At 47.2% G+C, this 27941-nt stretch overlaps 1 protein-coding gene and 1 pseudogene across 3 annotated transcripts in view; both read right to left on the bottom strand.

Moving 5' to 3' along the window:
- The window catches only part of CD247 (CD247 molecule), a 79840-nt gene that overhangs the window by 8303 nt on the left and 43596 nt on the right, over positions 1 to 27941 (bottom strand). The window contains exon 1 of one of the 3 annotated variants that reach the window (XM_072946198.1): positions 12411 to 12468. The exons of the other annotated variants lie outside the window; for them this stretch is intronic. Within the exon in view, the coding sequence (XP_072802299.1) occupies positions 12411 to 12423 (13 nt within the window). The 5' untranslated portion in view covers positions 12424 to 12468. Of the gene's footprint in view, positions 1 to 12410; positions 12469 to 27941 lie in introns of those variants that run through there. 3 annotated transcript variants of the gene reach the window in all.
- Positions 3545 to 4424, bottom strand: LOC116284828 (mitochondrial carrier homolog 1-like; annotated as a pseudogene).

Raw genomic sequence — 27941 nt, 5'->3', positions numbered from 1 at the left:
AGCAGAGGTCCCGCGGCCGCCTCCTCTCCCGAGGCCGGGGCGCCCTCTGGTGGCCGCCTGCAGGCCTACGTCGGGGCTAAGAGAATGGATTGCGTGCACTTGAACGCTGCCTTATCCTTACTAGCTATGTGACTTGGAGCGAGTTATTTATCCGAAGTCAGCTGCCTCTTCTCTTGACCGGGGTGAAAACTGCCACATTTCTTTAGTGTTCACTCCGTAGCAGACACTGCTTTGATGTAACAACTTGTCAGATCCTCGCAACAGCACCACACGGACGCGGAGGCACGGAGAACCTCAGCTTTAGCCAGGAGCACGCACAGCAAGTGGGAGGCAGCCCAGGACTGCCCCCCGCAGCGTGTCTCCCCTCCCTTTCCCCTCCTCCCCTGGGCCCAGCCCTGCCCATTCTCCTGCAGGAGCAGCGTTTTGGCTTCTCCTGCACGCCTGGGAGCGGGTTAGTCAAGGCTGCCCCAGAGTCCCGCCCCGCCAATCCCTCTGTCCTCAAACCTTTGGCTCTCTCCCTAACTCAGGACTCCTGCTGGCCCCAGGCAATGATCTCTGTAAAATTCCCAGTCCCTGCTCAGACACCATCAGCCTCTCAGTCTTTCTGAGCAAAGTCCAGCCCTGACCTAGCAGTTCAGATCCAGTCCCTACCATGCCTTCTCCCCACACGGCCCGGCTCCTCGGGCTCCACCCTCCTGCCCTCCCTCTGGCTGGTTCCTCTTCCTGGCCTGCGGTTGCTAGCACCACCCGCTCCACTCAACAGCTGCTGGAATGGGACTCCTCCCGTCACTGCCACAGCCCCTAGTGAGAATGCATTGTGCTGATGGAGGTGCCAGAGCTTGTCTCCCAAATTGCACTGTACAGACAGCCTGTGTTGGGTGACCAGATCCTGCTCCATCCAGGCTGTCAGCACTGGATTACAATGGCTGCACCTTCATTTATGGCTCGTCCTCCACACCACCATCAGAGCACAGAGCACGGGGGAGACATTCACTAAACAGAGGGAACTTTCAGGGATGATGCCAGGGCCCCCCCCACCCAAGGTTGGCCTGCCCTCTGGCCCTGAGGGAGCGCCAGAAGCCCCCACTGACCGAAGGTGGGAGTCTGAACGTCTCTAGGAGACAAGCCAGCCGCCCAGCAAAGGCCACCAAAGCTGGGGTGATTTTTTTTTTTTCTTTTAGGACTGGAGAGGAGGTGTCAGCAGCGATTTATGGGGGTGGTTGAGATTCAGAAAAAGGGTTGGGAGAAAATCGCTCAGTTGCCTGTCACATAAAATGAGAACAGAAAAATTGCTGGACAGTAAATTTAGAACAAATAAGAAGAAATATTTCTTGGTGTTGTGCAGAGCCAGCGTGGCGAGGGTGGCGGGGATTGAGAGCCTCCCCAGAGATAAGTAATAGGGGCAAGTTTTCCTTCCTTCCTTTCTTTCTTTCTTTCTTTCTTTCTTTCTTTCTTTCTTTCTTTCTTTCTTTCTTTCTTTCTTGAGCAGCATGATTTTATGACCAGTGACAAGTATGCTGTATGTGGTTTGGTCGAGGAGAGGCTATTTATCGCTACGCACTTCCCAGCGTAGGGACCCTCTCTCTCCCTAGTCCAGCTGTGTCTGTGCTGGGAGGTATGGGCCTGAGGAAGGCAGTGATAGTCCAGAAAGTTCCTTGGAGGGACCCAGGACCTAATTCAATTACGTGATTAAGTAAATATTTATTGGACTTCTGCTTGATGTCAGAGAATGTTGAAATAGAAAGAGCCCTGGACTGGGTGTCAGGTGGGTTTAGCCCTTCCCCTGCCACTAGGCAGCTGTGTGGTCTTGGACAAGTCACTTCACCAGTCTGGGCCTCAGTTTCTCCATCTGTTAAATGGTGGATAATCTTATCTACCTTAAGGGTGTGGTGAGAATCAAGTAAGAGAACGTATTCGTGGGTGTTTCTGTAAGTTTCCTTCATAAGGACAATGATGTCTAACATTTCGGTAGGGTCTTCCGAGTTCCTGCCTTCATGGGGCTTATGGCTTAGCTTAAGAGGCCAGGCCCAGGGTGGAGGGGCTTCCCTTGAACAGCAGACAGCTTTCCAAGATGCCAGCTCAAAGGTACAAATCATAGACACTCCCAGGAGTCCAGCTTCTTCCTTGTCCTCTCCACCCACAAGGAAGACACCTGTTCGCCTCTTTCCCTGAGCCACTTGTGCATCTTGTTTCTGCATTCAATTTAAAAGACAGGCATTTGATGGGGTTATATGGTGGCTGTTTTCCTATCCACCTGGAGAAGCGGTTTTATCTCATGCGCCTCCTGTCCCCCACCCCAGATCCACAGCACCAGGAGAACCCCAGTGTTTGAACAAGTACCCAGATACTGATTGAGGGTTCTCACACAGACCCTGGATCCTGGCTGCATATTAGAATCACCCCCAACCCCCCAAGTTCTCATTTAATTGGTCCAGGGTGGGGTCTGGGCATGAGCATGGGCTGGTGCCCGGCAGGGTTGAGTTTCACTCGTGCACAGCCTTCCATAGCAGCACAGCCACACCCTACAACAAGTATACATTTCGCTGCCAAACAGAGACAAAGAACGAAATTAAAGCCTCAGTCTCTCATCTGCACTGTAATTTTTGTGCACTTCTGAATGGTGTGTTATTGAACTTGTCTAAGCCTCAGTTTCCTCATCTGTAAAGTGGGATAATAATATTCCCTGTCTCATTAGGTGGTGGTGAGGCTTAATTAAGATAATTATTATGGGGTTCAGGACCAAGCATGTAATAAGTGCTCCATAGGTCAGCTATTGTTGTCACCGTGATTTTTTGTCCCAAATCATCACCCATGCATGTATTTGAGGGAGAAAGGGTCAAATCATATCAGGGAATTTTAAGCCTGTTAGGACTAGGGACACTGATCTGCCTAGCTTCTGGGTGCTCCCAGCTGCACAGGTAACCAGACCCTGCACGTGAGGTGTCACCATGAAACCAGCCAGCATTTGATGAGGGGCTGCGGTCTGAGCAGTCACGTGATTTCCCATTCAGGGGGTGCTGCCTGTGTATCAGAAAAGTAGTGCTGAGGAAAACAAAGACAGAACTTAGCAATAGCCTCCCAGCCCAGGCCTGAACATGATGGTGGCCTCAGGAAAGGGGATCTCGCCCTGTTTACAAAGCAGGAACGTGGTGTTCCCAGCTGAGCTGCAGGGTGAGAGCTGGGGGTGGGATCTGACGCTGTGAGCCTTTTCCCATCCAACCTAGGTCTCCAGGAGCTGCTCTTTGGTCCCCTGGCACCAGGCAGCTCAGCAAAACTGAGAATTAAGGGGATTCTACCCCAATTTGCCAACCCCACTCCAATTTACCCAGGTCCAACAGGTGACCCAATCCACAGGACACAGCCCCAAGCCCCCTGGACCAGCACAGCAGGACAGACACATGGCAGGTATGGAACCGAAGCCCGGCTGGGCTGGAGCACACCTGGTGCTGCTGGGTTGGAATTGTCTCACAGGTGCTCCCAGATCAGGCCTCACTCAAGGTGGCCAGGCTGAGACAGAGCAGTTCTATAGGTGATTCTAATTACTTCAGGCCAAAGTACAACCCCAATAGTCCCTGGAGGAAAAGCAGCCTGGAGCCTGGGAGGACTGGCCCTGCACACTCAGGTGCTTCCAGCAGCGGACTGGAACCCTGGGGACCAAGGGGAGCCTGGCCTGCAGCCCGCAGTTGTTCACGACCAGGAGATCACCAGCCAGCAGTCTCGCTGTGGTCCCCATCACAAACTGGGTGCAGCTCTGAATGGCCAGGGCCTGGCTGAACTGGGACTCTGGATTCCAGGTGTTTCCTAGCCCCCATGTCATCACACTGTCATCCACCAGTTAGGCATTGATGACGTGGTCCGACAGCTTACAGCCCCACCAGAGAACCACCTCTCCCAGGAGGTGAGGGATTAACCTGACAAAGAATCCCAGAAGCCCCTCCTCCTGGAAATCTCCCCAGTATAGCTCAGCATACCACTGTACTTAGCCTCCAGTCCCCAAACTGGACCACACAGCTCACTGAGATGAAAAGCAGGGGGTGGACCAGCATCCCAGGCACATACTGCATCATCACCCGGAGGCGTTCTCCTTCTCTTCAAGAAGAGAAGCCTTCACATCACCTTGTTGGAAGCCTGCTCGACCTCATCCAGAGGGAAAACCTCCTTCTGCTGCCCCAGGTCACAGAGGAGACGGCGTTGGACATCACTGGGGGCCTTGGAACTTGCACAATGCACTTGGTGAAGATGAAGAAGCTGAGCAGATAGAGGACCTTTCTCCCCAGTACATTGGTCCCAGTGGTGGGGGCATTGGCTCCTAATCCATCTGGAGGGGCCCCATCACATAGGGCAGAGAGTGGCTGAGCCCCGAAAAGAGCCTCAGTGCTCAGTGCACTGTTCCTAGAGCCCAGGCCCTTGGATGCACAGTCCATCCTGCAGCCCAGGGTGGCATGGATGTTTGCAGTGCCCAGGCAGCAAATCGTGAGCCCCCACTGCCAGCTCCCCATCCCCCGGGCACCAATTCCCATCTGAAGCTCCCAGGGCAACTCTGTGCTTTTTACTTTAAGTGCAATAAACTGGAGCCTTCCCGCAGGGTAGCAGGTGTGAAAGGGAAATCAAAATTGTGGCAGAATGGCTAAGAGAGCTCTCTAAAATGGAGCCAGGAGGCCGTTAAGAAACTGTGACTTATGAACGGCCCAGCCTGGATGAAATCTGACCTTTTGACCTGATGATGTCATCCAGAAACTCAAGATACCTACCCTAGAGTAACTCATGACAGTCTACCCACTTCTGGGACCCATCGACTCTAAGACAACTTGTGATTCCTTAAGGACGAGTATCTTCTGACTCATGTCTGAGTCCATCACAGTTCTCACCAGGCAACATTTAATGACATGGTGGCTTTTTGTCTTTACAAGCCCCCTGACTCTTCCTCTTCCTCTCGGAACACTCATTTCAGGTTACTCAAATCTGTGTCTCCCGAATACTTAAGACCCCAAATAAACTCTTTTCTTATTTGCCGTCTCCTGCGGTATTTTTGGTTGACGCAGGATACCTGGAACAAGCCCCAGGACATGCCCAGAGGAGGCTCCAGGGGAAACCAGAGATGGATCACGGCGTAGCTATCCATACAGCTCGTTGAATCTAAAAATGTTCCGAGTCTTATTAGTGAGAGTGAGTCTGGCGATCTCTGTACACTCTTTTGTCATCTTCACAACAGCCCTGAGTTTAGGACGTCTCATGGCACTGACCATTAACAGGAAGAGTCTGGGGCCCCAGAAGTCAGCCTGGGGGAGGCACCCACCCCAACAGGGTCTGGCTTCTTTGGGCGAGCTGTATTTGAGCTGTGTTTGAGCTGTGTTATTTGTCTACCTCCCGGGCAGGCTGTGAGCTTCTGCAAACAGGGGGAACAGGACTTAATCCACCCGGTCCTGCCATTGCCCCGAGCTGCAGGCACACCCTGGTGTCCATGTCCCCCTCCAGCAAATCCTATTTAGGAGCAGGGCATCTGCTGAACTCCCTCACATCCCGCTAGTAAGGATTCCCTCCCATTGGGACCCCAATTTTTACTTTTAAAGTTATTTCCTGTGCCTGATCAACTTTTATTCTCATGAGAGCCCAGAAAGTAGGAAGGGGGCTATTACTGGGTCCAAATCCCAGGCTGATAACCTGAGAACAGTGGAATCAAGTCACTTCTCTGAGGACACCTGCGGGTTAGAGGCCGAGCTGGGACGACTGGTCTCCTGATTTCGGGTACTTGTCTAACCGCTCTGCCTTAGGTGTGCCTCACCTTTGGGTACAGAACGCAGAGCTTTCACCCAGCTCTCAATTCACAGCCCTTACTCTTTGCCGGCTTTTGACACTTAGTCACGGCAGCTTGTGAACTTTTCACATCGTGTCTCCCTCCCCAACAAGCCCTGGAAATCACAGATGATGCATTTTGGTTTCACTTGTTTATTTCCCCTCCTCACCTAAGCACGGACGATGCCACTTGAGAAGAGGAAAGAACAGAGGCCTTAGAGCCAGAAAGGCTAAGATTAAAATTCTGAATCTGCTGCTTACTGGCTTTGTGGTTTTGGACAGCTTTCTTAAACACTCTGAGCTTCAATTCCTCCACCTGCAAAAGGGTTTGAATAAGACTGACTTCCCAGGGCAGTTATGCAGATGAAATGGAACAACAGTATACAGGGCAGTGCCCGGCCTGGTGGCACGTGCTGAGCCCACAGGTCTAAAGTGACCTTCTTTGCTACAATAGAGGATCTGGAGGTACAAGTGGCAGCAGGCATGGACCTGGGCTTCCCACCCCTTCATGCCAAGGTGGGGATGGAACCTGGTTAGCGTCCCCAGCTCAAGATGGAGTGACTCACCCTTCAGGGTGTATGAGGATTATACACACACACACGCATTGCCTGGCACGCAGCAGGAGCGCAATCACGTGTGGACATTCTGAGAACTCCCGGCTTCACAAAATGGTAACGCGGTAACTTACGTTTGCACTCAGTGTACGGTTTAGGGAACTCTCTGCCCTTGCATTTTCTGATTTAATCCTCAGAACTAATTAATATGGGCAAAATTACGGCCAATTCTATTCAGATGAAGAAACTGAGGCTCAGAAAGGTCACAGAGCTAGAAAGTTCTCAAGGTTCGTCTGATACAGAGTTCCTTGTCTGTCCACATTATCCTGGTGCCTCTGGGGTTTCTCTCATCCAGAGAGCTTCCCGTCTTTTGTAGGAATTTCTTCTCTGATACCTCAAGCCTCTGCTTGAATACCTCGGGTAACAGAGAGCTCACCACCCGTCAGTTACTGGTGGAGAGTGCTAATTTTCAGAGCTTTGAAAAAACAACTTTGGTCCTAGTTCTGTCTCCAGAAGCACAAAGAACACAGATTCTCCCACTTTCATAGGGCCTTTAAAATCCCACCCGTGTCCAGCTTGTCTCTCTCTTAATAAGAAGCAGTTTAGCATCACAGCAAGACTAAATCCTTTGAAGGTAGACATCTTGAGTCCGAGACCTGGCCCTGCTACTTAATTAGCTGTGTGCACATGGGATGATCATAGCTACCTCCAGGCTGAGCGAGGTGAATGGGATGGGCTGGGTACCTAGTAAGCTCTCAGTCCATAGGCGCTAATGGTATCAATACTAATAGCGTACGATTCAGGCAGGAGCGGACAGCTTCCAAGCTCCCTGACCACCTTGTGTATCTCCAGCCTTGAGCCCCAGGTCCTGCTGCTGCCCAGCCCCACCCCCAGACTCAGACAAAATGGGTGATGGTGTTGCAGGCTAAGAATTTAGAAAACAGGAAGTCATGTGTTTTCAGGAAGGCAGTGGCAGCAGCGATGGGGGTGCCTGAGCTGGGGGTGATGCCCAGCCCATCCACCACAGCACTCCAGTCACCCAGACCTCCTGCTCAAGGGAGTTGCTCACTTTCATTGAGCAACTAACTTTCGCTGCAGTGGGAAAGATACAGACTAGACACATAGGCTAATAGTTACAACCTCCAGTTGAAGATTTACTTTATGCCAGGAAGTAGGTGTGAGTTTTCTCATTTCGTCCTAACAGCAACTATGACTTTACAACAGGGGAATCTGAGACTCGGAGAGGTTTATTAACACCTAAGGTCTAGAGGCAGGGATGAACCCAGGCGTGTCTGAATCCATAATCTAGATATCATTTGGTCCAGACTTGGTACTGCCCTTGGACCACTTACTGGTCTTCAGGGATGGGGAGAAGGGTTCCTCACCATGCTGTGGAGACCTTCTTTCTCAAAGGATCCACATTTGTAGATGATATCCTGACTCTACCAATGCCTTTTTCCTTTAAGGAGGCAGGGGGCTGAAAATGCTAGGGGGTTAACAGGTATCACTGGCCTGCTATCAAATGCGAGGCCAGGACCCTCACTGGCCAATGCCCATAAAGGCTGACCCATCTGGAGATGCCTTAATCACGTTGACTTGCAGAACAAGTCTCCATCATTTATTAGGATAATATAATTTATTGCTATTCACTTTAGGTTGCCAGTATCCTCAACTCCCTCCTCGGTGCTGGATTTCAAATATTCATGTTTCATTGTAAAGCTAATCAGCTGGTCGCAACCACCTACAAATTATATATTCATAGACAAAAATTCTAAGGGAATGGGGGTGCAAAGGAGCTGTTTGATTTCATACAGGTAACAGGACTATGAGTAAATATTTCCCTTATTATATTTTTATTTCCATTAAACTTGTTATGGTTTGGGCAATAGTTTAAAATTTTTTTTTCTGTAATCACTTTTTTATTTTCAAGTAAATCAACTCATTATAAAAGTGCAGGAAAGTAGGAAAAATAAAAATCACCCATAATACCAGGTTCAAATGCAGCCACTATTGACATGATGGCAGACTGTCCTCCAAGGTATTGGTTATTTATAAATTCTAATCATTCTACATAAAATTTTTAGTTAGCATTATAATTTAACATTATATTTTTATGTTATTTCACATATTCATATTTCATGTTATGGTTTTACTGAATATCCCTTTTAATGGCTGCATAATAATCCTTCCACTATTTATGTAGTCATTCCCCATCAATGACCATTTATTTCTAATTTTTCATCATTGTAAAAAATTCTAGGATGAAAAGCTTCATTCCTAAAGCTTTTACAGGTTTATAATTGAATCAATAATACTTTAAAAAATGAAAGCTAACTGGCCCAAGAGAAAAAATCAGCAAAACATACAAGTAGGCAATTCTCAGAGGAGGAAAAATGAATTGCTTATAAACATAAAAAGACACTCAGTCTCACTACTGGTCAGGTAAATAAAGATAAAAATGATGAAGAGATGAATCCCATTTTCTCAGGTAGTCAGAAGGCCACAGCTATGAGGATATGGGGAAGAAGGACACTTCTGGCAAAGGAGCAGGAGGTGCAAAGGTCCTGTGGTGGTCCCAGGTCTGGTGTGTCTGAACAGCAAGGCGGTGGGTATGGCCAGGGTGGCATGAAAGAGAGAGAGCACTTGAAAATGAGTTTAGAGGGTGAGGGCATTAGTTAGAACCTCCTCGGTCAGTCGATTTTACTCTTAATGAGAGGAGCAATTGCAGGATTTTCTCTTTTTACAACAAATACACAATCTTTGTAATTTCAAAAACACGAATACATTTTAAAAGAAAAAAAATTAAAGCCAGTTGGAGGAAACTTGGCTCACTGTTACCTTGGGCCCCTGGGTTGCCTGGATACGCAGGACAGACAAGCTGCGGGGCAGGCCTGAGGTCCGTCCGGGCTGCACTGCCAGGGCCCGGCGTACTCTGTAGAGGTCCTCCGTGATTTGTCTTCATTCACCCAAATGGCAGTCATCTTTATCTTTTTCTGCCCTTGCCCCATAAACCAAGCTAAGGTTTCCACCCAGAAAGTGGCTTTATTTCTACTGAAGGGCTGCAAATCCGTTCATTCTTTTGCTCTCTCATCTTTCATTAACACATATGACCATCAAGCCTTTGTTTCTGTTATCGGCTGAATTGTGTCCCCTCAAAATTTAGATGCTGAAGTCCTAACCCCCAGTACCTCAGATTGTGACTGTATGTGAAGACAGAGTCTTCGAAGAGGTAATCAAGTTAAGAGGAAGTCTTAGGATGGGCCCTAATCCAGTATGACTGGTGGCCTTATAAGAAGATGCCATTAGGACACAGGCACGCACAGAGGAAAGACCATGCGAAGACACAGAGAGTAGACGGCTGTCTACAAGCCAAGGAGAGAGACTCTGAGAAGAAATCAACCCTGCCCACACCTTGATCTCGGACTTCCAGCCTCCAGAACTGTGGGAAAATAAATTTCTGTTGTTTAAGCCACTCAGCCCTAACAATTACAGTTTCCTTCTCCATAAACAAGCACCGTAACTCCTCACTTCTGCGTAATTGCAAGGAAGGGGCATATTGCATTAAACTAGAAGCTAGCGCAGTGCCTGAAACCTAGTAGGTACTCAGAACCCCGTGGTGAGGATCAAGTCAAGACACAGGGCTAGCCTGCACTTGAGCAGGGAGGTGAGCAAGTAAACAGATCTTCCCATCGAGAGAGAGGCACACGGTGCTGAGGAGACTGGAGGGAGGCGACGCCTTTGCTGATGCTCTGGGAGTAAGACAGTGACAGGCAAGTGACCTCCCCCGGCCAGCAGAATTCCCCTTTCAGTTCCTTCCACTTATTCCACCTTCCCAGCAGCCCCTCAAGGCCAGAGGACAAGTCTCTCTTTTCAGTGGATAGCACTTGCTCTGTGCCAGGCACGGAATAAAGTATAGATAGATATACAGGGAGAGAGTGCTAGCTATATCTATATCTATACACATACGTGTGTATACATGTATGCGTGTGTGTATATATACATATATTCATGTAAGTGTATATACAATCTGTATCTACATCTATGTCAATGTCTGTATCAGTATCTTTATATCAAGAGAAAGAAAGAGGGACTCTTTCATTCCTCTTGCTGCCAACTTGGACCCATGGCTTTCCTGTGACTCCAGGGGTTGACTCTGTAACAATCATGGTCATAAAGAAACATTTGCTCTATACTTTCAGTTTACAAAACCCTTTTATATTCTTGATTTCATTCGATTCTCACAAGAGGGGAGTGAAGTAAGCTGGGCAGATCTTATTTGCTCCACTTTGCAGATAAAGAGACTGAAGGTCAGGGAGGTGAAATGACCTTCCTGAAGTCCCGAGGCGCATGTGTAGCAGAGCCTGGGTGAGAGGCCGGGTCTCGGCAGGCCTTTGTTCTTTCTCACACAGCACACAGCCCTCGCATTATGCTCTCGAACATCAGCACCATTTAAAAGAAATCCACTCGAGAGCAAACCTCTCACGTAAAAATTCCAGGCGGGATTTTGCCATTTCTCTGAGACTTTAATTTATTCTGCAGTTGAACCCTCACAGTGGGCAGAGATGTATGCACAAAGATGTTTATTGCGTCATTATCTGCAGGAGCAAAAAAAGAAGAAAAACAACATAAATGTCCACCAACTAGGAACCGATAAATAAATTTTGGTATATTCATATATAGTAGTTCAAAAAAAAAAACGTACACACGCACAACAGATAGTTCTGCATGCTTTGCTACGGAAAGACTGTCAAGATAATTAAATGAAAAAAGCAAGCTCTAGAATGGTGTGTATATTATTTGTGTGTAAAAAAGAAAAAGCATATCAATTAGGCTGCATATGTATACTTATATACACATAAAAACGTATATGGATGGAGTTGCCATTTAGGATGATGAAAAAGTTCTGGAAACATTCATGATTATGGTAAATCTCTCCATTTAGGTCTCTTTAGTTTCTGTAAACATGGTTTAAGCTTTTCAGTGTACAAGTTCTGTATATAATTTGTTAAGATCATTCCTTTTTTGGGGAAGAAGCCACTGACTGGGAGAAAACATATTGAAATCACATATACAAAAGAGGATTGAGTCCTGAATATATAAACCTCTAAAATACATCAGGAAGTTTCAGAGGGAGATTGCTCTGCATCCTATTTGTGATCCTGGTTACATGAATCTATCCAAATTTTAAAACTCATAAAACTACACACCAAAAGTAGTGTATTATTAATTACTATTACTATTACTTTAAGTCTGTAATTTTAAAAATTTAAAAACTATCAGACAGTTAAAAAAAGAAAAAGTTCTGGAAATAGATAGTGATGATAGTTGTACAACATTGTTCATCATAATAAAAATGTTTCTATCTATCTATCTATCTACCTACCTACCTACCTATCTATATGGGTAACTATATCCACAAAATATGTTTTCCATGGTTAACTCTGGTGAGGAGTAAAGGAGGAGGAGGTTGGGGAAATTTTACTTATTTTCCAATTTGCACATTTTTGTGCTCTTTGAAACTCTACGATAGTATAATTCGTTTATAATATTAAACAACTCAAACAAAAACAAATGACATGAACCATTAAAACAAGCAAGGTGTGTGGCACAGCTCTAGGCAGGGAGAAAGTAGAGGGACAGAGACTCATCCACTGAGGAAAGACCCTGTGGCTCAGTACATTTCTGGTGATGACCTGCTGGGATTTGGAAGTATTTTAAATACACGGAAAACTTCACCTAACGGTACTTGGGGAAAATTTAATACATTTATGCATGAACATTTGAACTGCTGATGAATAGCACTGGTGTTATTGTTACTATTATCTAATGCTGCAGAAAATAGACGCTTTTACATGCAAGTCCCTCCTTGCTACCATCCCTGATATGAGAACCCACCCTGCTAGGTGAGAGCAGCTCTGAGCCGACCGCGCTCCAAACATGCCGCTACTTCTGCGAGTTAACGCACCCTAGAGGCCAAGCAGGTTTCTGGGCGTTGGTAGCTGAGCTGCCCGGGGAACCCAAGGGAGACCATGGGGCAGAAGGGAGCCAAAGTCTGGGCCCTACCTGCAGCCCTCATCCGCCCTCAGAGAACCGTCCTGCTGGCCCCAGGCGACTGAGGGTACCTCCTTCCGGCTCCTGCAGCACCCACAGCAGAAAGCTGTGTATCTATCTGCCTGACTGACATCCCCTCCAGGAGGGGCTCCCCGAACCTGGGGCGGTGCCTCCTCCACGTCTGTAGGCCCCGTGATGGGCTTCTCTTGAGACACTGTGGCAGGCTGGCGGGGTGGGGGACAAGGAACAGGATGAGGCCCGGCTGAGCAGCTTCCCACTGCACCGAGCTTCAGCTTCTCAGAGGCTGGGGGGAGGAAATGCTATGCTGATTTGAAGTCAGACACAGATAACCTCACGGGATAGAGCCAACGACTCCCCGGGATTTTTCAAGAGGCAAGCCTGGGCCTTGAGAGGCTCACTGTCCACCACGTGGAGGGGGGGGTCCCTCAAGGAAAGGGGAGGGGAAGAGGCGGTGGCTGGCTCTCCGGGGCTTCTCCCCGGGGTGGCCATGTTCACACTGACCCTCGGCCCCGGCCACCCGGGTCTGATAGGGGCGGGTCCTGCCCAGGCTGTCACCGCCCACCCTGTGCGCTCCGGGGGCGGGCTCGCCTCTCCAACCACACCCAAAGCCGACGTGTGCCGGACCACAATCCGAGTCACCAGACTCATGAAGGACAGCCCTCCCCATGAGGAACAGGGGGCCTGGGCTCAGCTGAGGGCCTGAGGCTCTTGCTCCCCAGGCGGCCAGGGTGGGCTCCCGGCGCCGCCCCGCGGCCTCTCGGTGCGGTTACCGGGAGCAGCAGCTCCTCCCCTCGGCCCACAGCTGTCTCCTCGCTCGAGGTTTCCTGTTGAGCGCCGCCATCCCGGGCCTGGGTTATCGCCCGAGATCTCCCATCTGAACTTGAACTGCTCAGGCGCCCGCCCCCACTTGCGGTCCCTTCCCCCGAACCGCACCGCCCCCAGCCTCTGCGGGGAAGTCGGCCCGGGGCTGGGAGCGCTAGAGCGTGGCTGGATGGGCGCTGGGCTCGGGGGGCTGGGGCCGGAGGGGCTGCCTCCCAGACGTCGGAGAGGACTGTCCAGGGGTCCTCTTGAGAGGCACGGACGGAGCCACGCTCTGGGCCTGCCTGGGGATGGAGAGGACAGTGACTGGGAGAAAGCCTGGCCCTGGGTTGCCTGACACATGTGCGGCTGTGTCCATAGTCACACAGCCTGAGGACAAGCCGCTGCCTTCCGATTTCAAGGCTCAGGAGATAAAAATCCCCTCTGGAGACATAAACCTCTCCCTGGAAGTGCCTCGATCTCCCCAGCACTGCTTCCCCTTCTCAGAGGCGGAAGCACAGGGGTCTCTCTGTTCTCACACAGGGGGGACTCCAAATGTCGTCAAACCTGCCGCTTTCAGAATCGACAGCTACTTTCATTTCGGAGCCCTGAGCATTGTGTCAGGGGCCTTCCTGGCTCTTAGGCCCAGCAATTAGCCAGCGCTGGATGTTACCTCCCCGCCTGATGGGGCAGTGCTCTGCGGATCCAGGAATCCCCAGCTCCAGGAGTGCGCGTGCAGGGTTGGGGCTGCATTCTCTCCCATTAGCCCAGGAGTGAGGGGCCAGGGTAGGGGAGGAGAATGGCCAAGGAGGTAGGCCCTGTCAGCTTCTCCTGGTTTCCTCTGACTTGAGCTAATCAGGTCTCATGATAGGGTATTTACGAAAAATGGGATGAAGAGAATTTTGACTTAGAAGAACAGAAAAAGTCAGTTGAGCTGGTTTCTGGGTGAAGAGGGGTTCCTTCACTCCTCTTGGCCCACAGCAGAGCCAAAGCCCACAGCAGTGCTTGCCAGTTTGTTCTGAGGCCTGTGTCAGAATCACCCCAGAGCAGCTGAATTTGAGTCTCTGAAGGAGTGCCCAGGGATCTGCCTTCTAACATGCTCCCCCATATTCTCTTTTGTGTTACACTTTGGGGACCACTGCCTTCTGGGTTGGTTGGGTCTGGGAAATTCTATGACTAAATCCAGCCTCACCTGTGCACTTGCTGACAGGCTGCTCCTTGAAAGAGGGTGACCCCAAGGCTCTCTGTCATAGACACAGAGCACCCCAACAGGGACCATTATACCCACACTTGTTGCTTTTGTCAGAGAGACAACTGAGGGAGCCTGACACTGCAGGTCCGCCTTGTGTTCATTCCCCACATTTCATCACGTCCATGTGTGATTTCACGGGAACATCAGACCGCCCTAACCTGGCTGCCTGGAGTTCTGCTTTGTTTAAAATATACTAACGAGGGCAGTCCTGGAATTTCTTTTTCCCCTTCTAGCTCTGCTTTTTTTTCACATCCAGTCAACTGCTAAGGACCAGCTTGCTGGGTCCTGGGGCCTGTCCAGGAAGCCCTCACACCCACCTGTGTCTTGGGGGATTCTAAACAGCTGATGGGAGCCGCCAGCCTGGGGAGCGCCAGGAGCTGGGCTGGGCGTATCACGCTGCGTTGGCACCGTCTTAGCAGTGGCTTTGGCTCCTGGTACCAGAGACACAGCGGCTCTGAGCAATTTGGGGACTCTTGAGTGGTCCGATCAGAGCTAGGGGGAAGACAGGCTGGGGGGCCCGGACACTCCGAAGCACACTTTAGTTCCCATTGCCAGGTTAGTTGGCCAAAGAGAATTAAGTTCAATCTCCAAACAGACCAGAATGACCAGTGAAGGAGAAAAGAACTCTGCAGCCAAAATGAGCTGTCTTCCTGCTCCTGTACAGCCTTCACCGATGTATGGAGAAGGAGCAAAATCACCTACCAACCCTGGAAGATGAGAACTGCTGTGTGCTGAAGCAGGGAGCCTGTGAGTGCACGAGTGAGCGCAGGCTTGTCTATAAACAGTCACTCTCGAGTTTTCCCAAATGTTGCCCATGACTCTCCTGCCTTTTGCTGTCTCTCTAGTGAATCTTTCCAAGATTTTCTCAGCTGTCCCCTTCCTAAGGCTTCCTCCTCACCCAGAGCTCCTGCCTACACCAACTTCCACTGCATTCATTATTTTTTAGTGCAAAGAGCACTTTGTTACTCTCATTGTGTCCAAGGGGTTCTCTCCTACTCAAGTAGATTGCAGGTTGCTCAAGGTCAAAGAGCGAGCTTCTCTTTTAGTTCTTTTAATTCTACCCCTTTAGGAAACCCATTGGTAGGCATCCCCCAAACTCAGTAATTACATAATTGCTTGGATGATTAAGAGGCTGATTGATGGATTGATTGGTGACCGTTAATGAGTAAAAATAAACGAATTTTGCCCCCTGCATTTCCCCTGTGAGTTGGAAGAGACCTGAGAGACCATTTTCATTGCAGCCTGGGCTAAGGTAGTCACCCAAAGTATGTGACCTTAGGCAAGTTACTTCACCCCCGGTTCCTTTGCCTCCCAAATAAGGGCTTCGTATGAAAATCTCTATGGTTCCTTCCAGCTGTGATCCAGTGTTCCAGCTAGTCATCGGAAGAAAACTACTGAAGATTTCTTAATAAGCAGGTGTTACAAATTGTCAGATTCCCAAAGTGCCCTCCATGTTCCCTGGTGTCCCTGCCTGCGTGGCCCTGGTACGAGCATGAGTAAGCAGGGTGGGATGTCTCAGCCCCTGAGCCAGTGAGGGAGGAAGACTGGCAGGGCGTTTTCTTACAGGTGGGCCTCAGGCTTCGAGCAGGCCTCCCGCCCTGTGTTGGACTCAGGCTGGGGCCCTGCCAGGCAGGACCACCACCCAGTTCAGTATCCTACCGACACCCGAGCAAAGAACAGGACGAGTTCACCCAGGAAGGATGAGTCTTCTGGGAGGGCCGGCCCCTGGGATCCAGTAAGACTGTGGTCAGCTCATCCTCCATTAAATTCTTCAGCTTAACAAAACTTGCACTTGTCTTTCCAGGCGCATAAAATGATAACCAACTCTAGGAAGAATGCTTTCCTTCAGGCAGAACTAATCTCCCTTCAACGGGCTCCTGTTGCTATTCAACAGGGGGCCTGAAAAGTGAGGAATCGTGGGTTAAATTTATTGTTAAACAGAATATTAGTTACATTTTCAAAAACTACATTCCATACATTTTCCTTCAACCTTCAAGACACCTGTTCAGGTTAAGGGCCTTTTAATTAAAGAAATGGATCCAAAAAGAAAAAGAAAAAAGCGGTTATATTTGCAAGTGTGTATGTGGGAAAATCAGGATTTTCTCTGTATTATTGAATCAAAACGAAATCAAACAAAATCAAAACAAAATACAAAAATAAACTGTCATGTCTAATCTAAAGAAGAAAAATAAATGAATCCAATTGTTAATCCTGTTTTCATAAGGTACAAGAAATACAGTACTTTTTTCTGTGTTTCCAAGCTTTTTGGACACGCTGTAGTGTATTTCTTGTACTTTTTTCACGTGGACAATTGGACTCATTGCTTTAAACTTAGAATTTCCTGGTAAGTTGTCTGGAGGTTGAAGAAAATCACTTTGAGCATATTGTTCAAAAATGTAGCTAACATTCTGTTCAAAAATAAGTTTATGGTAATATTTCTGACTCATCAGACACTGTGGTTTTTGACACATTTCCACTAATTCTTTGCTGACAGGCCTGTCCCTGTTAAACATTAAACTCCGCAAGGTCTGGAATCTATTTTCTTCTTCTTTGACTCTGCAATTCCTAGACAGTGCCAGCATGAAGCAGGCAGTCCTAAGGCTCTGACATGACTAAATGATAAAGTCTGCTGGGATTCACCCCGGACCCTTGCTCTGGAGCTGAGCCCAGAGTGAGCTGCCTCCCTCATTCCTGTGTTTACAACTCTGTCTCCATAATCCCCAAAAGTTTAACAAGAAGGAACAAGATTAAGAGCTTTATGTCTCAGATGTCTAAAAGCAATGTAAGTGAGCCTAACAAAAATCTGCTCCCGTGAGCAGCAAGGTGCAAGGAAGGCCTGGCTTCTCACATCACGGTGCTGCTGACTAGTGCTGGGAGTGGGGAGGGGTTATTTCTGAGCTCTTGTGAGTCGGTGCCAGGTCTGAGCCGGGAATACCCGGGATGAGGGGCTGGGAGGGCGCCCTTGCATCCCCAAGCCTCCGATGCTCGTGGTCTGTGAGAAGAGGGGGCTGCTGGCTGGATCGAAGCACAGCCAGGGCTGGAAGGCTTTCCTGGAGGGGTGTGTTTGTCAGTTTGGCAACCCTCGGTGTGCCCAGCCCACGCCCCGCGAGCACTCGCCTGTGACGTACTTCGTTCACATGGATCAAAGGCCCCACAAAGCCTGCCGCCCCTGCAGCTGCCGCGCTGGGGACGTGCTGGGGACGTGCTGGGGACGCGCTGGGGACGTGCTGGGGATGTGGGCGACCGTTTGGCTGAGAGCCAGCCTGCTGGGCTGCTACCTCTCTCCCATGGGAGGGAGTTCACCCTGCGGCTTCCAAACCCACCTCGGCTCTCCCCCTTCTCAGGTGAGGGTGTGGGTGGCGGCGGGGGAGGGGCGGTATGGGGAGCCTGAGCATGTCACTTTCTCTCTTGCTCTCTCAGTTACCCCACATTTTGGGTCCGCAGGACATCTCACCAGAACCCCCAGGGATCAGTGAGTTCTGCTACCAGAGCCTGTGTGGGACACCTGCAGCACCCTCGGGTCATCCAATTTGATTCTAGTGGAGAGGATAGCAGTTCAGTGGTAGAGCGCACACTAGTATGCAGGAGGTCCTGGGTTCTATCCTCAGTACCCCCATTATTAAAAAAAAAAGCAAAATCTATTTGATTCTAAATCTAGATTTATGCACATAGACAGAGATGCAGATAGCACTTAAGAAAAGCAAACGAAAGAAAATACAGCAAAATGTTAACAGTGGTTTCATCTCTGGTTTGCAAAATTATGAGATTTCAATCTTTTTTATGCCTTTCCCTATTTTCCAAGTTCTACAATATATTATATAAGAATGTAAAATTTTGAAAGAGGAGAAAAGTAGTAAAATACAGTTTTGACGTTTTGTATTAACCTCCTCCCCATTGCTGTGCGCCCACTCCTCAGTTGCCTTTAAGATGATGAATGTCTAAATTACTCTGCTTTCTTCACACACACACACCAACAGGAGCGAGGTAGCTGATGGGATGCTGGAGTTAAAGGTTGGTTCCAACCAATCCACAGAGTAAGCCCGCAGAAAGGAAGCGGGGCATTTAGCGTGGTACACGGGACCTGGCTGCCGTCACAGGCTGGTCAGTGCCGAGCCCAGGTCCTCTCCCGGCCTGGCTCTCTTCAAGCCCAGGAGGCAGATGGGGGCACATCTGTCTCCTCGTCCTACTTGGGGCTTGATGCCCCTCTTTCACATCCCAGGACAAGGACCAGGCTGGGGCTTGGGGTTGCTCTGGGGTCATGGGCCACTGTTCATGGTACCCCTCCCAAAATACAGTTCACAGGAGAGGCCTGTCAGTGTGCCAGGCACTGAGTCTGGCCATGCAGCCAGATCAGTGTGGCTTAGAGAACAAAACTTTAGCGATGGGTGGGAATGCTGGATAGAACGGTGTATCCAAACACACAGACGGTGCATCCGAGATCAGGACCTGGGAGTGTCTGTGTGGGTAGATGAGTGCCCTACACACACAGGAGCCCATGGGAGGGAGCACGCCCTGCCTCTCAGAAGCGTCTAAACCAAGAAAGGAGGTGAAATACTCCTTTAGGCCGGGGTCAAGCCCCCGCTGGAAGAGATTTGATGGGCTTTTCAGAGGGGAACCCCCACGCCAGACCCCGTTCCAGAGAAGAGGCACCTGGGCCACTTCACAGCCTAGGTTCTCTCCATCAGAAGCGTGTGACCAGCAAGTAGAAGACAGCCAGACCGAATCACTCACCCCTGGAAATGTCTGCCCTCCCTGCTTGCCGGGCTGAAGCCCTTCCAGCCCTCCTCCTGCTTTCCCTCTCCTGCGTCATTCCGTCTCCAGCCTGATACACCTCTTTCCTCTGGTTATTCTCTCAGTGGACTCCTCCCTGCACCCCCCGCCCCCACTCCCGATCCTTGCCTATCACCCTTTTATTTCTCTGTCACCCATCCCCTGCCCCACCTCAGAGAGACTTGGATGACATGTTGCCTGGCAGCCCTGTCCCGAAGGATTTGAGGATGCTCCTTTGGCTTGATCCAGCTCTCTCTGGAGGATAGGTAGTCACCCGGCCATCTTGGCAATCCTTCCTAGCTTCTGTGTGTGGTTTTTCTGTGTGACCGCTGAGTTTGAGCCACCCTGGGCTGGTTAGCATAGAGGTCACACTGTCCGCTCTGGTGTAGGAATCATCCAGGGAATTGCAATCAAGTCTGCAATGTAACTTATGACCCGGGGCTAGCAAGCCTTTCTTAATCCCCAGACAGGCCAGGTACAGACGGCAAACTCAGAAACCCGCAGTCACACTGGCTATCTTTGTATTAGCACGCCGGGACGCACCCAATTAGTAGTGCTCATTCCTGCCTCCCATCTGACTTCAAATGGCCAAAGCCCTTCATATCTGGAAGCAAAGACCTGAAAAAGTCATCATTTATTTTTTATTTTAAAGGAGAAGAGGGAAAGGGAGGGGAACATCCATACACTTACTCACAAAAAAATCAAAGTCAGTTTCGTGGAGATAATCTGCTGGGGTATTTAGAATCTAGGTTTGTAGCTTAAATCTTTTTTTCTCTTAATCCTGCATTTCAGCCTCCAGTTTAGTGGGAACTTGAAATTGTGCTAATTTATTAGTTGCACATCAAGTTCAAAGAGTCCTTATTTTTTGGAACAACATCAGACTTTTAAACTTAAATAAAAGCAGACCCCATTGAAATGAGTGGTTGGAATTTGATCTGACTCTCCATAAATTTATTTCCTAAAATTATTAAATTAAGGAGAATGTCACTCTATTGCCTTAATTAAAACCAGTGATTCATTTCCACTAAAGAAGTTTCTCTTTCTGGGGATATTATGTCCTACAGACTTAAAGGAGGATGGTTAGAGAAATGGTGAAGGAGAAAATGCTGGTTGGTTGGTCTGTGTTTAATGTTTTGTTTCCTGACTTAAGAAGCACATAGCCCTGGAGGTGGCCTCATTCCATGAGATAACAAAACACCCCCAGAAATCCTGGGGGCTAATAAGACATACACCTTTTATAACTGCCTCAAAAAGAAACCCCTGTAGTCGACCATGTCATGTGTTTTGTGCTGCATTGACTTTCTCCCAGAATGTGCTGTTTGGAGCCGGTAGCAATTGTCTTTACACTGGGCAATAATAAAAATATTTTCAAGTTCCCTTCTTTTGAGAAGCTTAATTTATAAATGTAAATAATAAGGTTATAATCCCCCTTGTCCCCAAGCAGATGCTGGTCTCCTTGAACAAAATCACCCCAGGATTGCAAGTACACAGGATGGAGCTGCAGTTTTTTGGCATCCCCTATCTGTGCTGTGTAGAAGGCAGCTGATTTCTTTCCCCAGCCTGTGCTTGGAGCTGGCTTTTTACAAACACTTAGCTCCAGATACAGAGGCTGCCTCCTTGCTGCGTGGGGCTTGGGGGTTCCTAAACACCCCTGTTTTTCTTTAGGGGAAGAGGAATTTAGTTCCAGAGCTGAATCTCTCTCGGGATGGGCTTTCCCCAAGAATGACTCAGAAAGAGTCCGTGGGAGAAGGCACTCTCAGGCTCCAGACGGGCTGCCTCCTGCTTTGGGCAAGGGTGTGGGCTTCAGGCTTGGGCTTCAGAAGCAGTTAGGGACCCAAATACCTTGAACTCCCCAAAGCTAATTTTCTCAGTACCCACCCCCAGCTCTTTCATTTTCTGAAAGCAGAAAGCTGGGCAAACTGGAAGCCAGGACAGTGAAGGAAGATGGAAACGAAAGGGAAGAATTGTGCCTGTAGTTTTTCTAGCTCTAAAACACCTGGAAATGGAGGGTGACAGCGCTAACCTGAAACTTCAATTGTCTCTGTCTTAAAAGCAAACATTCTAAATTAATGTAAAAAAAAAAAAGCAAGAGAAAGAATAAGAAATACAGTTACTGAAAAAGTTCCAAGATTGCAATATTTATCTGCAGTGTATGTTCTTTTTTTTTAAAAGAAGATCCCTAATAATTTAGAGCTACATAGTATTAATCCCTCTCTCTTTTTCCTCTCTCTATCCTTCTCTTCCATTTTTCCTCTCTTTTGTTTATTTCATTTTTTAGTTGATATCACTGTCTCTTGCCTTCCTCTTTTCTCTCCTGTCTCCCATCTTCAATCTCCCTTTCCATATATCCCTTTCCTTCCTTACTTCCTTCCTTCTTTCCTTCCTTCCTTCCATCCTTCCCAGTCTCCTTCCTTCCCTTCCAAAGACCTGTCCAGAGAGAGAATATGTTCACAAGCCTCACATACAGAGTTCTTGGAAGAACTCCCATTCCCACTCACCATGCCAACATCACTGGGCTCACCAGCCCCTCATAAACCAGAGAGCAATGAGGTAGAAATCTACCAGTAGGTAGATTTCCCCACCTTCCTTTCCTCTTCATCTGTAGCCTTTCTCCATCTCGTTCTAGCTGAGTAGCCAGGAAGCGGTAGCATTGGTTTCCCTGAAATATTTCAGGGAATTTATTTTTCACAGCAGGAATTATTTATCTAGCCCAGCCTGCCAGAAAATTCTGAGCATCTAGTCCTTTGGAGGTCATTGATGACTGGTCGTGTTCTCTCCATATTTCTCTGGCTACAGTTAAAGCAGTTCTGTGAGCAGTCAGCTGGGTGATATTAACTCACTATCCTTCTTCTCTGCTAATTTGAGTGTTCAGATGATACATAGCCAGGCACAAACACACTCCTGACAGCAGTTGCCAGGGAATATTGCTTTTTTGGACTTTGACACCAGCTCCAACTTTGAGTGGAATTTAAGTGATATTTACTGCATAGAAATTCCTCTTTGGATCTCTGCACTTCTAGTTTAGCCTGCTGACAACACATTAGATTTATTCTGACATCAACCAGCCCAAGACTCAAACTTAATTAACTTCACTGGGGGCTCCGGTTGCAGCTTTGGGGTTTGCAGCTCAGCACAGATCTCGTGATTGGTACCAATCATGGCGCTTAGAGAACCTCAAATCAAACAAATAAACCAACAACAAAAAAAACCCTTCTTCACGATTTTCTGACCACTTGCCAGGTTAACTGTGACCTCCTTTAGGGGAAAAAAAATCAGTTTGTCTTTGGACTGACTCAAGGTGCTACGTGGTTTTTGTGTATTAAATTTCAGCCCATCGTTCTGTTGTACCCCTTTAAATTTTTTGTTTTAATGTTAGAATTTGGAACTAATGTTTTTTGAGAAATTTTCATTTAGAGATAACCTACAGAATAATTATTCCCCTGCCCTGCCTTTTCAATCCCAGTTACTGAAAATAAAGTTTAATTCAGTTTCATTTATGAGGAAAAACATGTGTATGTATACATACACATACATACATACATACACACACACACACACACACACTATGGGCACATATGTATATGCTTATACATATTATACGTGTGTGTGTATACAATGTATTCCGAGCAGCAATTTCAATGTTCAAGAGTGAGGACTGTTAAGTCAAGTGATCAATAACCGGGGAGCGTGAGCAGAAAAAAGGCTGGAGCACCTTGATTAGTTAGTTAAAATACAAAGGCATCAGAAGGCCTGGCTCTCGTTCCAAAGTACTGACTCCTTTTCAGCGTCCAGGCCAGAACCCAGAGGCAACTGAAGATTTATGATGAGTGCTCATTGTGTCGCACACTTGCTTTTTAAAATTTACTGTGGACTCCAAGCTTGTTAACAAAATTTTGCCGTTTTGCTCCTGGCTGATTCCGAGGTGGACAGAATCTGAGTTTCAGCGTCCCTTCATGTAAACACAAAGTCATAAAGTCCCCAGTGGAAGACCCAGCGCACGAATCATACCTTGCTGTTTTCCACACCTCGCTTTGCCACCTGCAAACTCCCATCTCCCATTTGGAATGTTCAAAGGACAGGAACCCCATAGGGGAATTTTCCGTTCGACAAATTGTTGCATTAGGTCATTACTGCCTTGCAACCTGCTTCTCCGCCTTGCCTTCGTGACTCAGAAGTCAGTTCTTTGCAGATAAATAGGAAATGCGGTAAATGTTTACATTTCCTCCCCGGGGACCCTGGAGCCAGTTGGCGCTTGCTTTAATTGTCGCTGGGGGTGTAGAGCCCAGATCTACACGTTGGGGGCTGGTTGTTGTGACCAGCCTCTCCTTGGGCTTGCCTATTTTCAGTCATTGTTTTGGCCAGTCCTGGGGTTCTGCTTTACCCTTAGATTTATGTGTCTGTCTGTCTGTACACCCTCCCCAGCACCCTCTGCCCCCACCTCCTAACCTAGCCAGATGAAACCCAGCAGAGCTGCTACATCTCAGTGACCTAAGGCCTCTGTCTGGTCAGTTTAATATCTGTATGTTACGTCTGTGGGCTGTTTCCCCCCCGGACACTTCCTCATGCCAGACAAATCGAAATTGCGGGGCCATATTACATGGCACAGTTCTCCAATCCCCGTAGCCAATTCATAATTGACTTTTAAATCATTTAGGTGCAAAAGCAAATAATAAAAGCCCCACTGTTCAGTAGCTAATAAATTCTAGCCCATGAAAACTGAGGGAGAAGGCTTAAACCATAAAAATTAAATATTTATATAGATACTACACCCACATAGACATATAAATGCATATACACACACATTTTAGGCATCTCTATTCATTTTTAATTTTTTATGTGCTATCCAATAAGAAAAGATTTCTAGAGAAAAAAAAAGGAAAGGAAGATTTATTGCCTCTAAATTAATAGAAGAAAACATCCCTGTAATAGCTAACCTCCTCCCTCAGTAAAAGAAAAAAAAATACTGAATTGACAAAATTATCTTTTCTCTATTGTGAGAAAGGTGAGTTAATATCCATAAAGAACTTAGAGCTCCCTCAGTTGAAGGATGCTCTATAAATACAAAGCATCATTATAATTTATTATTGAACAGAGTCAATTTTTTCATCCGAACCATTTTTCAAACCTCTCATAGCACAGGCTCGTCTGATGGGAGCTCTGACACGAAGCCAAAACACCTCTCCGAGACACGGAGAGACTATCAATCAGTTTGATGCAAAGACTCCTCCAAGTCAGCCTCCTAGTCACCCAGCAGGACTGTTTTAGAGCTGCCTTCCTTCAATTAAGTTCAGTGACTTACACCGTGAGCCCACTCCACTGAGCTCTCACCCGGGAAGGGGCGATCTTCCCACCCTCGCCGCCTGGGTCCCAAGCAGGAGAAACTGAGGCTAGGGAACCACCCTTTTCTCGTCCCTCCTCCACTGCCTTCTGCTAAATTGTAACCGACAAATCTACAGCGGCTAATACCTCTGTTGCCCTCTGCTAGACAGATCCTCCACCTAGCTGGCCCATTGTGAAGGAAGGGGATTGAAAAATAAAATATTCTCTTTCCTTCCAAGCAGTGGAAGGAAGCTATGCTCCCAAGCACAGAAAAAAGCAAACTGCACTCAAAAACAGGAGTTGCTAAAACTGAAAAGATGTGATCTGGTTTTAAAATAAATCCTTTCAAAAAAAAAAGTTTGCCAAGCAAGATTTATACATTGGCAGGACTGAGCCCATTTAAATAGTCCAAATGTGTTGGCTCCAAACCAAAGGTTCACAGAACTAATCAGTTTAATTGGAAAATGGAGTCATTTGATTTTCTGTTGTAAGATCCAGTTGCACGTTCAATCAGGGGGATTCATTGGAGAAAAAGAGTCAGGTCGAGGCCTGGCCTCCAGCACTGGATTACTTCCCAGTGGGCTTAAGTGGCTACTGTTGATACTGATACACTTACATGCTTATTAAGCTGGTCACAAGCGTTGAATCAGCATTTTTTTAATCTGGGATTTTTTTTTTATCCAAACATGATTTTATTCTCAAGAACAATGCATGCCCACCCCCCCTCCACCCCTTTATTCAAGAATTAGGCCTGAAAGGAGAGGGAGAGAGAGGGACTTGAGGGTCAGGCCGTGAACCTCTTCTCTAATCTTCCTAAACTCACTCCTTTTGTGATCTCATCATTCATTCTCAGGGCTTTAAAATACGATCCATATGCTGTTGACTCCAACATTTATATCTGCAGCCCCAGCTCTCCCTGAAATCCGGACTCGAACATCTACATGGATGCTTAATGAACAACTCAGCCTTAGCTGGTCCTAAGCAGCGCTCTTTGCTTCTCCCGCGGCAGACCTGCTCTTTTGGGTCCTTTGGTGATGTTAGGATGAATTTGATTTCTCAGTTCAAAAGTAGGGGGAAGTCATTTTTATATTCTATATAACTTCTCTGATAACAGGAGTAGAAATGTTCATTATAGACAAGTTGGAAAATATAGACAAACATGAAAAAGAAAATAAAAATTACCTACAACCCTAGGACTCAAACATAATCACTGTTAATATATTGCTATTTTTTCTAATGTTTATTCTAATACATTTTTTTCCCTGAAACCTTAGGGGTTTTGTTTGTTTGATTTTACTTAGGACCACTGATTTTTTTTTTTACTATTTTTGCTATATTTAATTATTTAGCCACTCCCCTTATTGGTAGAAATATAGGTTATTGTTGATTTGTGAATATTATAAAAATACTATTTGTTGCAATAAACATCCTTGAACATAGATATTTTTATCCTTCTGATTATTTCTTAAGAAATAAACACAGGAAGTATGCAACAAATAGGAATCAATATTTTTGAAACTCTTTAAGTTTAGGACTAAATTAATGTCTGGAAAGATGGTACCAATTTACCCTCAGCGGTTTCTGAAAGACTCTAATTCATGGTTTTCCCACCAACACTGGGTGTTAATTAAGCAAACAAAAATCAAAACCCGGGAAGCAAAAAACAGATTCTAATTTTAAATGTCACATTTCTTTGATTATTAGTCATGGTGAACATTTTTTTCATGCATTTTCTTCACCATGTGTGTTTCTCATTTAATGGATTGTGTGGCGATGACTCTTGCTTTTTTTCTGTTTCTGGATGTGCTTTCTTAAGTGATTTCTAACAGCATGTTTCCTACCAGGGATATTCACCCTTTTCCCATTGTATATATTGCAAATATTTTTCCACTTTGTCATCTACTTTTCATTTGGTGTCTTTGACATACAGAAATTGAAACTGTCATCAATTTTTTTTGCTTTTACTCATATGCTTAGAAAATGTTTCCTCATTTTGAGATCAAGTATATATTCACTTGTATTTGCTTGGAGGTACTCTTTTCAATGATATTCTGAGAAACATTCACAATAAAAAAACTTAAGAAGTGTTTTATGCAGGAGCCCGGATTGGCAGAATTCTACCTATTGCTAAATGTGTCTGTACACACTCATCCACAGCATGTGCACATGGGGGAAAGCAAGTCTAATGGAACTGACTTTATTTAAATGCAGCAAAATTAAGAAGGAAATATTGTGGGCTTTTGTCAAGAGGACAGTAACAATATAGCCACAATCGCTGTTTTATAACCAGGTTAGAAAAGATGCAATTACACTTCCGTTAGGATTTTGCTGCTGTTAAAATTGGATCCTCTTGCAGTTTTTATTTAATTCATCACTTTTTTTTAGGAGAAATAAGAATCAAAGGGGACAGAGGCATGTGTAGGAAATGCTTTAAATGTGGATATATTTGTGAGTGAGACTGCTGTCCTTCTTGTGTCTGACCACGCTCTTCCGACATATCACGAGGGCTACCCGGGCCTGGGGTGGCCCCATGGCCTAGAATTTCCAGGTCTTGTTGGCCTGGCTCACGCCCTGTACACCCTGGCGTGCAGGGGTGTGGGATGCACGTTGCTGCTTGGAAACCCTCCACTCAGGCTCCTGCCCTCCGGCCTTCCCCGCAGGTCTGCTCCTCTGGCCTCACCCTCCAGCCCAAAGAAATATTCTGTAGCTCAGGCCTGGAAGGAGTCAGGTGGGACTACTCAGGTGTCCGCCATCATTTGTTTTCTTTTAGTTTTACACACACACACACAAACACACGCACACACACAAACACACACACACACACACACACCTGTAGTTTTACAGAGAAATCTATTCTGAGACCTCTTTTTGAAAAGCAGTGTTTTCCTGTTCAGACTCGCTGTTAGTGCCTCTGGGTGGTTCTATCCTCTGAAAGGACCAGCTTCCTCCAGAGCCTCCATCCACTGCCCCAGGGCATGCTTGGCTGCCTCCTCCCTTTGCTCACCGTCTCCTCCACTCTGGGTCTTTCTATCATGCGACTTCAGTCTGGGAGCAGTTTCAGCCTGGACATTGTTTGGAAGACAAATGCAGTCGCTTCTCACCTATCTGCAGATTCCCCAGCAGAGACGAGAGGATCATTCAACCACACCCACACCCAGGGATTCCCAGAGCTTCTCAACTCATCTCTCCTTTAACTGCCCACTGTTCCCTGCCAAAATAGCCTTGAGGATGAGGCGTGATCAAAAAAGTGGGGAGGAGGAGGATGAGTGTAGCTCTGTGATACAGCACGTGCTTAGCATATGGGAGGTCCTGGGTTCAATCCCCAGTACCTCCATAAAAAAAAGAAATAAAATAAAATATTTTTTAAAAAGGACACTGTGAAC

This window comes from Vicugna pacos, chromosome 21, assembly GCF_048564905.1.
Source record: "Vicugna pacos chromosome 21, VicPac4, whole genome shotgun sequence".
Classification (NCBI taxonomy): Eukaryota; Metazoa; Chordata; class Mammalia; order Artiodactyla; family Camelidae; genus Vicugna; species Vicugna pacos.
This window is presented reverse-complemented; position numbering and strand designations above follow the sequence as displayed.